General features: G+C 42.9%; 1 protein-coding gene across 3 annotated transcripts in view; it reads right to left on the reverse strand.

The window, feature by feature from the left end:
- Nucleotides 1-5,237: 5,237 nt before the first annotated feature.
- hdac8 (histone deacetylase 8) overlaps nt 5,238-16,053 on the reverse strand; it is a 39,758-nt gene continuing 28,942 nt past the window's right edge. For 2 of the 3 annotated variants that reach the window (XM_003457732.4, XM_005462581.4), the window contains exons 11-12: nt 14,715-14,820; nt 5,238-6,349 (exon numbers count right to left, since the gene is read on the reverse strand). In XM_003457732.4, coding sequence (XP_003457780.1) covers nt 6,327-6,349; nt 14,715-14,820 — 129 coding nt within the window. In that variant the 3' untranslated portion in view covers nt 5,238-6,326. Of the gene's footprint in view, nt 6,350-14,714; nt 14,821-16,053 lie in introns of those variants that run through there. The other variant, XR_267613.4, reaches the window with a different exon arrangement.

The raw sequence follows: 16,053 nt of genomic DNA on the forward strand, positions 1-16,053 counted from the left end.
TGGGTGTGGGTGTGTTGTCAGACGCATAAGCTGAACTCCGCACCAGGAACTTGGTTGATGATTAAGAGACTAAAGGGTTAGGTTAGGGTGGTTGTGGCTCAGGAGGTCGAACAAGTCATCTATTAATTGGATGGTTGGTGGTTTGATCTCTTGCTGCTCGCCAAAGTATCCTTGGGAAAGATACTGAACCCTGAGTTGCTCTCTGATGTGTTCATCAGAGTATGAATATTAGATAGAAGGCACACAGACAAGGGAAAAAGTGCTTGAATGAATAGGTGAGTTTTTCCTGGAAATGCATACCCTTACTGCCATGCTGCCATCAGTGTTTAGTTATCAGCTAATACTGGCAATCCACCAACACACATATCTGCTAATTAGTGCAAAGCAACAGACTAAAAAAATATTCATATTTTACTCACCACTCATATAATCTATTAAAATGCTCCATCAGGCCATCAAGTGGCCACTAGAGGAACTGCAGTTGTTTGGCAGCTCCACCATGGCTTCATTCACCAAACCCAAAAGCAGCAGCTTAGACAATGTATTCGATATCCCCGTGTTGGTGTTGTTCCTGCATCCTCATCATAATGTTGGTCCATGATCAACATTTCAAATGACCAATCATGTTGCTGTGATGTCATAGCTTTGGAATGTGGATATCCGATCGTGGTGCTTAGACAGTCCCAACTATTTTATCCAATGACTGGTCGCGTGTTTTAATGTGGGGAAAGCTCATTTTGTGAAGGGTGGTGACTCTTTGTAAGAACAAGGGCTTTGCTGATCAGCCCCCAAAGAGCCAATCACCAGAGGAAAAAGCAAACATATACAACATATGAGAAAAATCCTAAAATCCACCACACTGCACATCGTCTGTGAAGGTTCTCAGTCATCCAGGTCATCGTAATCTAAGGAGCTTTGAAAGAAAAGCGTCTGGACTTCTTTAAATTCTTTGAAGACGTTTCACCTCTCATCCGAGAAGCTTCTTCAGTTCTAAGGTCAAATGGTGGAAAGTCCCAGATTTAAACCCAGTGGGAGTTTCCCCCCAAAGAGGGACAAAAGGACCCCCTGATGATCCTCTATCTAATCACATGAGCCAAGGTGTGAAAACGGGTGTGGGTCACAATCAGCCAGGGTTTCGGGTGAGCTCATTGTGAAACCTGGCCCCACCCTATCATGCGATTTCCTGGAGTCAGATGGCCCAGGACGTGAGTGGGCGTTAAGACGTCTGGGAAGGGAACTCAAAACTGGATTATAGATGGCAGACAATCTGCTAGTTTTCTTGATTCCCTTTCATACTCCCGCACCAGTTGAAGGGTGTTCCTCCCAAAATGTACGGCAATATGTCTGTGAAGGTTCTCAGTCATCCAGGTCATCGTAATCTAATCATCCCCTATCATCAGGGGGTCCTTTTCTCCCTCTTTGGGGGTGATACTCCCACTGGATTTAAATCTGGGACTCTTCACCATTTGACCTTAGAACTCAAGAAGCTTCTCGGATGAGAGGTGAAACGTCTTCAAGCAACTTAAAGAAGTCCAGACACTTTTCTTTCCAAGCTCCTTAGATCACACTGCACATCCTTTGGCCATTGACCTTGAGCACAGTCTGAGTGAAGACCCGGTATGTGCACCAGTTCGATTCAGTTCTAACCAACACTCTTGGAGGGGTAGCTGTTCTTGTGAGTTGTGGACATTGGGACGAGGAACACTTTAGCATGAGCTTGTTGGTCCTTCGCCTGGATGAACCAAAAATGTTCCAATACAACTGTGGCATTAAACACACGTGACGCCTGTGTCTCCACATCCACAAGTCTCCACATTGAACTCCAACTGGTCAACTTTACAGATATGTAGAGAAAACATCTGGCGCTCCAGTCGTTCTGTTGGAACATCTTTTGAGGGTTTTAGATGCAAAATTTGCATCTAGGGATAAAATGATCAGCTGTCTTGCTCAGGATCCTATATTGTTTAGGATAAGAAGACACTGAGATAGGACATGTAGGTTAACTCTTAAACCAACTTCCAAAAGCCTAATTTCTTACCTCCCTTCAACATACAATCCAATATTTTTAAAACGTTTCTTTTCCCATCACCTTGAAACCAGTCGCGGCAGATGGCTGCCCCTCCCTGAACCTGGTAATGCATGAAGTTTCCTTTCCACTGTCACCAAGTGCTTGCTCATAGATGGTTACATGATTGTTGGGCGTCCTTTCTAATATTGCACAGTCTTTATAATATAAAGCACCTTGGGGTGACTGTTGTTGTGAATTGGTGCTATATATGGTAAATGGACTGGTTCTTATATAGCGCTATAATACTTTACCTGAGTATTATATAACTAACATTTACACACATTAACACTCCAATGGATGCTTTGGAGAGCAACATGAGGTTAGTATTCTACCAGAAAATGAAGGAGGAGTATTTGGCATAAAGACTAGAGCAGCCAGGGAACCACCAACCTTTCATTAGTAGATGGCCTGCTCTACAGCCACCCCCTAAATAAAACTGAATTGAGTTGAATTGAATTTGGGTACTTTACAAAAGCCTGGCTGTGCAGAATAAACAATAAAACTGAAAACATATAATCAAGTGTTTGTTCAGAATGAGGACATGGGAAAGTTTGGGTTTCTAATACTCAAATTTAAAAACAACAAAACACTGGAGTCCAGGATGTTCATCACTTTAAAAGCTTTTTAGTGTTTTTCCATTTTTTTGGCTGCAAACCTGAACAATAAACAAGCAGAAGCTCCAGCTTTCTCCTAAAATAAGAACTCAAACTCGGCTTTTTCTGCTTTTTTGGGGGGTGAAAAATGCTGTCCAGGAATTCCAGCGGTGCCGCGAATCCTCCTGAGGGCCTCCGAGTTTTTCTAATTTGACTTCGCGGAGCAAAAAAAACACGCAAGTCTCTCATGTCCCTCATGTTTACAGCCCCAGCCTGGTATTGTGTAAACCCCTCTCCCCTCCACTCCTCTGCCTTTATGAGATAGAATTTCAATCGTCTCTGCTTTTCCGAACTCGTAAACGGTGTAATGAGTTTCATTTGCTTCGGCTACGTGGGGCTCAAACCGCCACGGTGACCGCAGCAGCGTTCATAAAGATCACAGGGAATCCTCTCACACACACTCGGTGCTCACTTCTGCTCAGCACATGCCAGCTCTGCCTGGTGACTCCTACATTTGGTGTGAATTTCCAGGCCATTAATTTAGGGAACATCACTTCTAAAGGAAACTGCCCCGACATTTGTGGTTCCTCTTTCAAACGCTCTCCATTAAAGCCTCCATTAACCAGCCCGCACTGCATAAATCACTGCTTAAAACGGCGCAGCGACACATGACAACAACATGCGCTCCCGGCTTTTATTTCTACAAACGTCTGCGGTGAGCATGGCAAAACACAGTAGAAGAACAGGGGAGGAAAAAAAAACCCAAATTCATTTCAATCCTTGACTTTTCAACATAGTTATTGCTGATTCCTTAAAAGTAAATGAAGGAAAAATCAAAAACACTGCTTTAAACACATTATGTTAGAAAGTGGCTAATGAGGGATTTGAAGGCCTATGTGTTGATGTTGCCATTATTACACTAGTTTGACAAACCTTTTTTTAAATAAAGCTCCATTTATGAGGCTTTTTTGGAGCTTTCAGTCACATCCTGCAGCAGAAAAACACCACAACATGCAGTTAACAAGCAAGTCGGTGGGCTGTGAGCAAGTATTTACATGTAAAAATATGATTTCTGTGGTTAAGAACCAGCTTGTCAAATGTAAGTTTATTGAGCTCCAGAATAAACTGGTGAAATTTGCCAACATTTTCCCAGAAGTTACTTCCTGTTTACCTTTGGTTACTCAACACTAGTTTAGCGCCCCAGATGAGGATCGTAGGAGGGCTCCATTTAACCGATGTAAATAAACTCATTCTGGTCTAATCTTCCAAGCTTTTCATCAAGCTTGTGCCTCGGTTTCAGTAGGTGGATTTAGGGATTTTGGTCATTGTTCAGTTTGACGTGCAGCGGTTAAACTGTGCAGTATAACTCTGCCACATCACTAACAACACGTTACACATGGAAACACTCAGACTTGGATTTTTAGAAGTGTTTTGGCATCTTAAAGAAGTCTATACATTTACTTTGTTAAGTATGTGTGTGTGTTAAAACTATGGCTGATTTAAAAGGAGGAGCAGGTAAGATCATCCATCATGTTTTTTTTTTAAATACAGGAACTGTTATTGTGCAACTCTAGGCACAGTTATTGTACCCAATGGTTTTCATGTTTGTTTAGCAAAGACCAGCAAAGAAAACAGTTTTGAAGAATATTTATGCACTGTTCTAATCATTGTAGAATAAATCTATTGTGACTTTTGAAAGGTTGTGGGAGAGATTAAAAAAACCCCCCATCAAGCACAGACTTGTCATCAACAGTCAGCTGGTAATGCATCAGGACACATTTTACACTACAAAAGACACGTGGAGTCCTAAACGTCAGCGAGTGGTTCGAGTATTTGGATCACAGTTAGGCGTTAATCTTTGAAGCTTAAAAATGAAGCTGGATCCAAAATCTGCAGTTCCCCCAATGGCCACTAGGGGCTGGCTCCAAAAGGGAGGCAATCTCCACAGATGTCCATGTTAAAAAGGCCAACTTTACAGCAGAAATAAATATTTACAGTCTAGTTCGAGTCTAGCTGGTTTAGGTCTCTTTGTCCAATTGCTCTGTATGACAACTATAGGGAGGTAAATGTTATATAGAATATTTATGGGCAGGAACAGTTTTTTTCTTCTCAATCTCAGTGTGATCAGCTAGCAACCATTTGCCAACCAGTTGGAGAAAACCAATTTTCCCTCACGTCGCACAAGGAAGATCAAGGAAGATTATCACTTAATCCAGGTAAGATGGGCAGATGAAGGTTTTTCAGATGTTTTGTTAGTGGGACAAAAGGTACACATTTTAAACACAGCAAATTTGATTTTAAAAGTGTTAAATCAGCAGGAGGCTGGATTTAGTGCATCTGGGTCCTTCTTCTTCGGGTTGCCAACTGGTCTCCTGAAATGTGTTAACGGCATTAAAGCTAAAATGCAGAGCCAGAATCCAGCTGATGATCACAATGATTCATTTCCGCTTCTATTTAGTTCTGTCAACTTGTTTCCAACACATATTTCATGCTAAATTGGCTTGGTGTTACCATGACGCAGAGGGTTGAACTTATTAGATGTGGCTGCCAGTATGAAACTACTTTCACAAAAGACGCCAATTCTTTAAAATGTTTAATGTGAAAAAGACAGCAACAATAAAAACAGTTTAAAACAGGCGATGCTTGAATTTAAATCAACATTTGATCAACAAAAAGACAACAACAAACTTGACTGGACACTCACTCCAAACCTTTGTTAGTCTGGGATGCATTTCAGTTGGTACCAGCATAACTACAAAGGATCATTCAATAGTTTCCTCTTCAGTCCTACTGTGGAAGCCAGTTTCTGAGTAGACCAAACCAGTTGAGGGTTTGCTGTGTCTATCTAAATTCTCCTTAAGGGTCATGTAATCTTTGTTGTTGCCTGTCCAAAGACTAACCCTTTTTAACTTTCTCTGCATATTTTCCATGTAAAATTCCAAACGTCATCCAGATGTTTGACTTTGCCCAGGGCTCCAAACAATGTGGCTACAATGTGCAACCGGCTATTTTCCAGCTTTTTTTTTCTTCCTCGCCAGACATCTCACATACTTTTCAGGCCTCTCAGACCGAGAACGAGGTTTAACGGTGCTTTTGGGGAAACACGGCCACTCGTCTGCTTTAACGCTTATCGGTCCTCGAGGGGTTGAAATCACAGCAGGAGCGGGGTGACCGTGAAACCGTACTCCTGAAAAATCTGCTTTTTCCATTTGGTTTAATACGTCTGACCGATGCACTCCCCCCCTCCTCTGGATACCAAAACGCTCAGCTGTAACCCAGCTTTACATAACCGCACTGAACATACCATAAACTCTCTCATTCACGCAAACACGTGAACCGTTTCCAAAAAACAAAGAATTAAAAACAGCGAACACTGGTACACCAACCACATCCACCCCTCCCCATCCCCATCCCTTATTAAAACTGTTTTCCCCTGGAAACACTCAGCTAATGTTTTCCAAAACTCCTTCTCTTTCCCCCTCCCTCGTTTGCTCCGTGCCTCGGGGCCGAAGGGGTCCGCTCCATATTGTCTTCATTAAAGTCGCAGAGTGTCGACCTGGTTTGGAAACATGGGGTGTGTGTTCTCCTGTGTGTGTGTGTGTGTGTGTGTGTGTGTGTGTGTGTGTGTGTGTGTGTGTGGAGATGGAGGTTGAGGCTCCTGAGTCCTAAACCACATTCTTTAAATTCCCTGTAAGAAGAAAAAAAGAAAGAAAGCGAGAGAAAAATGAGACAACTAAAAAGAAAAACAAAAAAAGGGGTGGGGGGGTGGGGGTCAATTTTATCAAATTAAGTAAGGCTAAACACACATATTAGACACCAAAGATGGAGGCAGTCTGGAGGACAGACACACAAACACACACTTGTGCCAATAAAAATGCAAAATAACATCTGGCTGAGGTAAATCCTGTCACTCCCGCGGAAACAAAAGCAAAAAGGGGAATCGATATGGAAATGACAACGGTAAGCAACACTTGGAGCTCATTTGCATGAGGGCACAGATTGGTTTCACACGCAGACAAAGCAAGTGTTTTGACACAATGGCTGCATTATGAAGTCTAGTCGACGGTTTACTTTGCAAATACTGCCGCCTTGTTTGTCCTTTGTCATGTTAAATGGCCCGTCGGAGGCAAAACAAACACGCTGCACGCACACACACATACATACACACACGCATGCGCGCATGCTCTGCGGATGAGTAATTGCCCTGACGCACTGAGGGAGGATGTCCTGTTTGTTGGCCATTGTGGAGCTGTCACTGTGGGCCTGTCATGTTCTCTCCCTGCAGTGACAACAACAGTTTGGAAAAAATGAGCCGTTTGCAACATTTGGCGTGGATTTTTTATTTGTTGTTGGGGTTTTATTTTTCCCCCATCCCCGTCTGGATGCTGGGACTCCACTGGTGGTTTAAATAAACGCTACAATGTCAACAGATTAAAATGTATCATGCTTGTGAGGCTTTTGGACGTGTTTACACCAACGGAGGCTGTGATAAAAATCAGCCTCCTGATTTACTCCGATGAGGTCACCGATTCGAGAAAGAAAACACAAACATGGGGGTCATCTGGCAAAAAAACTTTCCCAGAGCCACAATGTGGTCATCCAGCAGTTTTTAACATAACCCCACAATAACAGAGCGACTTGGTTACCGTGGCATTGCCAGTGTTTAGGCCTGATGTTTTTATTTCCCCTTTCTCAGCAATAAAAGGGGCCAATTATCCATTTCCTCATTTTGTATATGCTTATATTACATAAAACACATTTAGTGACCAGTTGACTAAACATTTAAACATCGATTTTCACCTGTTGGCTCTAAGATGTTACGACCCCACCCGCCACTTACTGGGGCTGCGTCCTCTCCGTTTTATTCTTCGCCTCGCTACTTTACGACACGTAAACATGAATGATGGGGGCACAAATCTGTAGAGAACGACTGGCCGTGAGAGTAATCCAACCCATCACGACTCAGCCACAGTGATGTGCAACCACATCCTTCACAGTCGTGTGGATGCAAAGGAGGAGGACTGTTGGTGCCAGACTCCAACAGCAAAAGCAACAATACTTTATTAACACATACTTAGCATCAAAAGTAAGGAAATTTGCATTTGGTGGATTATATCCTGGTTGCAGCAATCGTTTGTCACTTTAAATGGTACCACATTTGTAAGGAAAATGCATTTATGGGTTGAGCAGCAGAGTTGAGCATGCGCCCATTTGTGGGATGTGAACCCCAAGCCACCCTCGATGTGTTCATCAGACTGAATGTTAAATAGAAGCATGTAAGCTTAGATATGGATTGCTTTTCAGTTCAATTTTACTTATATAGTGCCAAATCAGTTGAGTAGTCGTATCAACCTGTTGCAGAGTTCAACGAGTCCAACACCCTGATGACCCGGGGACATTCAAAAAGCACGTTGGCCATCAGTCGGCTCACTTTGGTCATTGACGTGTTTTTTTTCCTTCACCACTTTAATTCCTTGGTGAAAGAAACTGACAAAATGTGCACCCCAGCTAGTGAAAAGCGTTATGCTACATTGCTATGGATGGGGCTGGAACTGTATAATCCGATTAAATAAGGAAGTCTGATCTATTTGCCGGTGTAGAACTGTATTACACTTTAATAATGTGTGAGGTGTTCAGCTGATGCCTGTCCACTCCTGTTAATAACTACAGTGGCTAAATAATTCATTGTTGTGTGTGAACGAGGCTCTCCTCGCTCTGTGTGTCCCCTGGGGCCACAGAGTTTGCATTACGGAGGCCGGACAGCACTAACCTCACCTTAACCTCCTCCTCCTCCCGTCCCTGCCTTGGCGGCAATGGTATTGATTATTGGCGATTGTGGCGAGACTACAGGGCGGACAGAGCACGGAGCAGATCACATGCACCTAAATCTGATGAAGTCAGCACAGTTGGTCTAATTTTAGGTGTTTGTTGCCCTCACACAGGAAAGTGTCTCTGTCGCATGTTTTTATTTTAATGAACTTTCCCTTTATCTTACCAAAGCCAGGCGGCATTTAAAGGAAATTACAGGTACAAAAGGAGGTGTGGCTACATGTGAGTCATGTTGCTGCTATCTCAACTTTAAAAAATTGAAAAAAGACCCAGACTGAGAAGCTGCTGACTTATTTTATGGGAAATTGTCGCACACAATGCAGTTTTTTTCCCTCTCCTCCTGCTGTGACGAGGGGAAACTCAAAAATCATGATGTGTGCTAAAAACAGGAAAAGTCCATCAAAAAGAGGAACAGCAGGCACAAGCGGACTTTCAACAACAGGACATCTGTGGTTAGAAATATTGATTAGATTCTGACTGTAATTAATGTGCCCTCTTCCTTTATTCTGGCTCCGCTGTTTGGCTGGTTTAGACTTGATAAATAACTGTGCCTGTCCCTCTTTTCCAGATGTTGATATTTAAGTCTGGTAAAGTTACCAGCGTCCACAGTGGGCTCTGATATTTACTACCTATCACGGCGTCCCTGGAAGCATCTATACTGTGCATGTTTGTGTGTATTTTACAGGCGTGTACGTACAATCTCTCTTTCCCTCAATGCATGCATCTTATTTTGCATCAACAGAGTGGAGAATTAATGGCTGAAGGCGTAATCGTAATCAAAATGTAAAGGTGCTGCCATATTTCCCTGCTGAAGCGTGCAGATAAGGCACTGTTACACGGGGAGGCTGGCAGTTTACACGCAAACAAGCACTCTCTGGGGAAATCACACTACTGGCCTTGTAAACCCAGAACCGTGAATGCACAAACAGCCTGACAGCTGCCGCAGCCTTGGACACTCACCTCATAAAAATCACATTTTAATTAATGAAGCCTCCGAGTGCGTGACGGGAGGGAAGCCACAGGAAAAGCTGAGTAACATCTGAGTGTTTTCAATTGTTGCTTCTACTGCAGCACATATACGCACGCAAACTGACCGGGTTACAAAGACAGTAAGAAACGCTGACATGTTTCTAGTGTCCGTAGCAGAAACATCTCACATTTTATTTTTTCATTTTTAGTTTTTGCAAGTTTTAATTAGATGGCATGGAGATATTTTACTTTCATGACTATCTGGGTCTGAAAAATAACACCAACGTCGTAGCGCCTTAAACCTGGACTCTATTTATTGGCCACAAGAGCCGGAGGAGGTGGATGAGGGCGAGGGAGGTCTGGCTATCTCTGCTTAGTCTGCTGCCCCCTCGACCCCAAGACTTGGCCGAAAATTAGGAGACATTTGTGGGATAGTTCTCAATGAACAGGACTCAGTGTTGCTAAAAGTGTAAAAATCATTATTTAGAACTGTTTCTGGACAAAAAGCTCAAATAGTATTTTAGTTTTTGCTAAAAACCTGACCTAGCTTGACCCCTCGTGCTGATTTGGGGAATATGTGTTGGTATGAATTAGGTTGTTTTGCTACAAATCCTTTGATGTGACAACACCAGTAAGTAAAGGGTGACAATAGTACTAAGGTTTTCCAGACATGTGAAACATGTGAGACATGAAAAACTACAGGCAACCGTGGCAACCTGCTAGTAACCAAAGCAACTGCTGGGATGATTTTTGCTGCAACAACTTTTTTGTAACCGGTTTCACCCAATGAGAGCCGGGAAACCTCCAGGAACCACTGCCAACATGTTGGGGAATACCTGTTTCACATCATGCTGAACTTTCAAGGTACACAACTACTGAGATTGTACGCATGACATCATGTGAGAAACCCCCCAAAATAATAATAATAATAATAATAATAATAAAAAATAATAAAAACCTCCAGGAACCACTGCTACCACTTCCTGTGCCGGCTACTCCAGCTTCCTCCCAAAGTTTTAGGGTGTACCGACATCTGGGCCTATCACTGCTGGGATTCACCCCTCTATCCATTCATTATCTTTGCTTGTCCTTATCAGAGTAGCAGGGGGGGGCGATCCCAGCTAAAATAGGCTGAGAGGTGGGGTACATCCTGGACCGAGCTAACACAGAGAGACAGACAACCATTGATACCTATGGGCAATTTACAATGACCAGTTAACCCTAACTGTAGGAGGAACCCGGAGTACCCGGAGAGAACAAGCACAAACACGGGGAAAACATGCAAACGCCACACAGATGGTGAAGTCAGACTCGGGACCTTCCTGCTGTGAGGCAACAGTGCTAACAACCACCAGCTGGGATGTCATGCTGAAATCAGCATCCTAACTTGTAAAAACATTCATAATGAAGGAGAAATTTTGCAGATGAGACACACTGCCTTATTTTTCATGAAATGAGCCATATGTACGCCTTGGATCTTACTGTAAATATCTGCCAACATGACAGTGGGCCGTGGGCTCAAACTGTGCATGATGCATACGTACAGTCATGGTTTAACATACGGGCTCAGAAGCTGACACATGGCGAGTGAAAAACGGCGCAACAGTAGATTTTGGAGATTACCACTTTAAGATTCGTATCCATTCGTGCGAGCAGAAACAGCAGATGTGGGCACACAAACATACGTACGCTCCCACTCTGCCCAGTTTCTCAGAGAAACCAATGTTTATAAGCAGGAGTTTGCTTCCAAACCAGAGAAACGCTTATCCAGCCCGATGATGTCATGCAGACATGTTTGCTTTGAGGTGTGTGTGTGTTGTAGGCTATCCTTTATTCAGCGCTCATGTGTGTGCATAAGTTAAGTTAGCAAACATGCTGGGGTTTCTTTTTGGGAAACAGACAACATCCAGTGTTTAAAATTATAACACGCTGACTGCCCACTGGGATTATGGTGCTGTGTGGTAACAATAAATGTGACAGAGAGCAGGAGCGACAGACAGAGGAGGAGGAAAAAAAAGAAAACAAAAAAAGCGACATAAAACAGATTTGACAATTTGAAACTAGGAGAGAGAGATCAGAGAAAGGAGGAAAAAAAGGGATAGGAAATTCTCTGGATTCATAAAAAATGAAACATAATTAGCTCAACTGCAAAATGTATGCAGAATTTTTTTTAAGTAAATTTAAGAAGTAGAAATGCCAGAATTCAGCCAAAAGTAGAAACTTGACAGAGCTAACTGTATCATTTTCTGTTCTCAGCGGGGAGCTAATGGCGAATGAGGGATCTGATCAAATACAGAGGAGGCAGATGGGATGCAGGAGCCAAACATAAACTTCACTCGCTTCTCTCCATCTTTGGCTCGTCTGCATTCATTTCTTCTCCCTTTTATTCCCTCCATCCGTCCGCTCACCGGTTCCCTCTGTTGGCTCTAATAAAAGCCGTATGACTGGAAAAGAGCGATACTTTCAGCCCCTCCAGTTGTGATGATTTAATGCGAGCCAACAGACCAACTGAATTTCAGCAAACAGACTCCCGATCCCCCCTCGCCTCCCCTGATTTGATGTGACCTGAAGTTTTTCAAAGCTGAGGATTTAATGCTGTTTGGATAAACCTATTCCACGTCCAGAAGGCTTTTTGTCATTTGCTACAGTCAGATGACTTGTTTAAATGTATGAAGGTTTAGATACTAATTGATACCATGTCCACTCGACTGAGGGTAAAAATTTGAGAACGCACAATTTTCTCTCTGTTCTGGATTTCCATTCACACTGATCCGCAGATTTCCATCAACAAACTTCCTCTCCAGCGAGTGGATTTGAGTTTGGACTTCACTGGGCAGATGATTGCCCAGAGCATTAACAGGTAGAAACCAAGTGGGGCTGAAAATGAAGCCAATGCATTAATATAAAAAAAAACCTGTTCCTCTAGACTTTAAAAAAAAAAAAAAAGAAGACCTATTCCCTGTAGACTTCTATGTTAAAAAGCTCAGCTTTAGAGCTGAAATAAACAACCATGGTGGAAAAAAAAAAACAATAAAAAACCCTGTTGTGGTCTCTATATCCGATTTACCCGTTATAAAACTGCACAGGTGGGTGGATTTTATGTAACTCACTCCACTGAATTCTAATAGAGTTACATTTTTGGGGGGCTTAGCTGCAGTGAATGACAAATGGGAACCGACTTGGTTGCTAGCTGCCTGCTATTTCTCACTTTCACTGATTTACATCACAGAACCTTCACTTAAGTTATTTTGAATTTGATGGCAACAGCACGCCTCAACAAGTTTGGGACCAACAAAGAGAGCAACAAAGGCTGAAAAAGTGAGTGGATGAGACTATTTAGATTAATTGGCAAGAGGTTGGTAACATGATTGGGTATAAAAAGAGTTTCTCAGAGCCACAGATGGGTAGAGGATCATGGTAAAAAAAATACTGGCGGCTGCCAGTAATACCCCCCTGCCTTCTGGTAGATGCAGGTGTGGTATTCCTAGGTGACGTCTTGATGCATGCTCAATCATCCAGGTAAGTAAATCTCCAAAAGTTGATTCTGTTCATCTGGACATAGCGTTTTGTGGGAGAAACGTTTCGTCACTCATCCAAGTGACTTCTTCAGTCTCAGCTGACTGCAGGTTTCCCCAAACCTTATAAACAGTACATTTGGATAATGACTGAAACCAGCCCAGTGAAGGAACAATGGGCTGTGAGGTCAGTTCCTTAATCATAATTATGCAAATTCTCATGACCATTGATCAACAACCACTGACCACTGTGGTCTCTAAATATAGAGGCTGTGAGCATGCTTACTTCTCCTCTAATGCTGGGCATCATAACATTGGAGTCAACGAGTCAATGAGGACCAATGCCTACAGGAATTGCAGTTTAAGAATTTAAATGTCTTCATTTGTGGGGCGATCGTGGCTCAAGAGTTGGGAGTTCGCCTTGTAATCGGAAGGTTGCCGGTTCGAGCCCCAGCTTGGACAGTCTCGGTCGTTGTGTCCTTGGGCAAGACACTTCACCCGTTGCCTACTGGTGGTGGTCAGAGGGCCCGGTGGCGCCAGCGTTCGGCAGCCTCGCCTCTGTCAGTGCGCCCCAGGGTGGCTGTGGCTACTATGTAGCTTGCCATCACCAGTGTGTGAATGGGTGGATGTCTGGATATGTAAAGCGCTTTGGGGTCCTTAGGGACTAGTAAAGCGCTATATAAATACAGGCCATTTACCATTCATTGCTGACTGAATGAAGGAATGCCGTATGTGGACAGAAGTTTTTTGAAGGACTAGAAGCTAATGAAATAAATATCTTCCTTCTCTTTTTTATGAGCAAACCCTGGTAATACTGAAGAAGAGTGCAGATAATGACTTTCAAAGCTTTCACTTTTTGTGGTCTGAAACTGAAACATCACACTGAAACTATGACAATTATTAGTCTGTTTTATACTTTCCTACATGTGACGTGACCTGATCTTGGTAGGATTTTACTATTCCCAGAATTGTGAGTGCCTTTTATTCGGTCAGCAACTCACACACTCTCTTACCAGAATGGATAACCGCTGTTTAAAATATAAGATTTCACTGACGAAAAGGAAGGAAAGGAGGATTTCCTGTCGCTCTACAGTTCACACTTTTACACCCCGGAGACGCCGAATGATCAGACTCAGATTTTATTTTCCTTTTCGGATGTGTGGCTGTGTGCGGCGAAACGTCTGACATGGTCGCGGACGTGTCGTTTCCTGACCTCACCTCCTTACAATAATTCTCCCTTCGCTCAACTTTTCGCCTAAATTTCACCCTGCTGGACGATTTCTCCTGAGAGCTGTGGGCTGTCAGCGCTGAGACCAAAGACCCGACTTCAGGCTTAACCACAAGGCTGCACACACACACACACGAACATACAAACATAAAGGCACATATAGAGAGGAAGATGCAGAAAAAGAAAAAAAATACCACATGTATCAAGAGCCAGACTCGAGCAGGGGTCATACACATATCGTGCTTATTCACGCACACATGCAAAAGGATGTTAAAAAGTCACAGAGAGGACACAAAGAGAGAAGACGACATACTTTCATCCCACACGGAGAGACGTATAGAAACAAGAGCAGACACATGAAACCGCACTTTAAAAGAGCCGCGGAGAGACCAAAGGGCCTCAGGTGAGCCGGGGTTCAGTGCAACACAAACACACACCTGTTTACGCTCCACACCCTCACAAACAGGCACACCTGTGCATCCAACCCAAACACAGACACATGACATGCACACCTTTGATGGTGCTGATGACCTGGTCCAGGTGTTTGGTGTCGTTGCGGTCTGGTCTACAGCTCGGACTGATCTCCAGCGAGTAGTCTGGTCCGTATTCTGTAAAAAACTAAACACACACACACAGAGATCACATCGTAAGGTTTTGGATTTGCCGATTTTAAAATAATACTTCATTTTTCTTATTCACAGTCATGTGTTCATCCATCACATTTGCCCAGAGTCACTGCAGCAGAGTGCCAAAATACACTCTGTCTTCTTTGTCTTTGTTTTTATTTCTCTTTTTTTGGAGAATGCAGCTGCTTTCCTGGAAAATTCGGGGTCTGTTTGGACTTTGAAGAACTGAAGTGAGTGGTGATGAATATTTACACAGGCTTTCAGGAATCTTTTTTTTTTTTTTTTTAAACAAAACAGTGAAATCAATTCAAAACAGTGGTTAAAAAAGGACACACTTCCTTCCACTTTTTGACCATCATTTCTGTTTTTCTCAAACATATCAAGATATCTCTTTCCATTCCTTCTGGCTTTGTTCCTGTAAAGCCAGTCACACACTTCTGGGTTTGAAACTCAGGCCACGGCTGGACACTTCTATGAAGAGCTTGCATAACTTGCTTCCACAGATTTCCTCCAACAGCTTAGAGATTAACTCAGCAGTTTAGAGTTGGGGGCAGGGGTAAGTTCACTTCTAACACTCACATAATAAATTTTCAGGAATTTACAAATCCTGTACCAGGAGACCAAAACGCAGGAGAGTTCATTTGAAAGGTTTCTAGTTTCTTAATAGAAAAGCAGAAAGCCTAAATAGTATTTAAGTTTTGCAAAATTATTATTGCTCTGGGTTTCTTTCTGTCTGCAGCTGTTAGAAGTTAGCAAAGACCCATTATCAAGTCTTGAGTCAAAGTCGGTGTTACCACCTTGGGGTCTTGAAACTGGATGAGGCAAGTGAGGGGTGGATCTCACTGTGAAGCTTACTAGCCAAAAAAAACCCCCAACCAAAAACCACAAACCTTGTGATTGACAAGCCAATATCTTGGATAATCCTCCTATGTGACTCTTAGAATGACCATAATATGTAAAACATGTACCGTATTTTCCGCACTATAAGGCGCACTTAAAATCCTTTAATTTTGTCAAAAATCGACAGTGCATCTTATAATCCGGTGCGCTTTATGTATGAATTCTGGTTGTGCTTACTGACCTCGAACTGATTTGGTACACGGCGCTCAAAAATCTGTCGAAAATGTTTTAGTACGACTTTGGTAAGCTACCAAGCTGCACCGCTTGATGGATTGTCGGAGCATTATGGCTACCGTAGTCAGGAGCCTCGCGGAGTAATCTGGGT

Source organism: Oreochromis niloticus, linkage group LG3 (assembly GCF_001858045.2).
Source record: "Oreochromis niloticus isolate F11D_XX linkage group LG3, O_niloticus_UMD_NMBU, whole genome shotgun sequence".
Taxonomy (NCBI): domain Eukaryota; kingdom Metazoa; phylum Chordata; class Actinopteri; order Cichliformes; family Cichlidae; genus Oreochromis; species Oreochromis niloticus.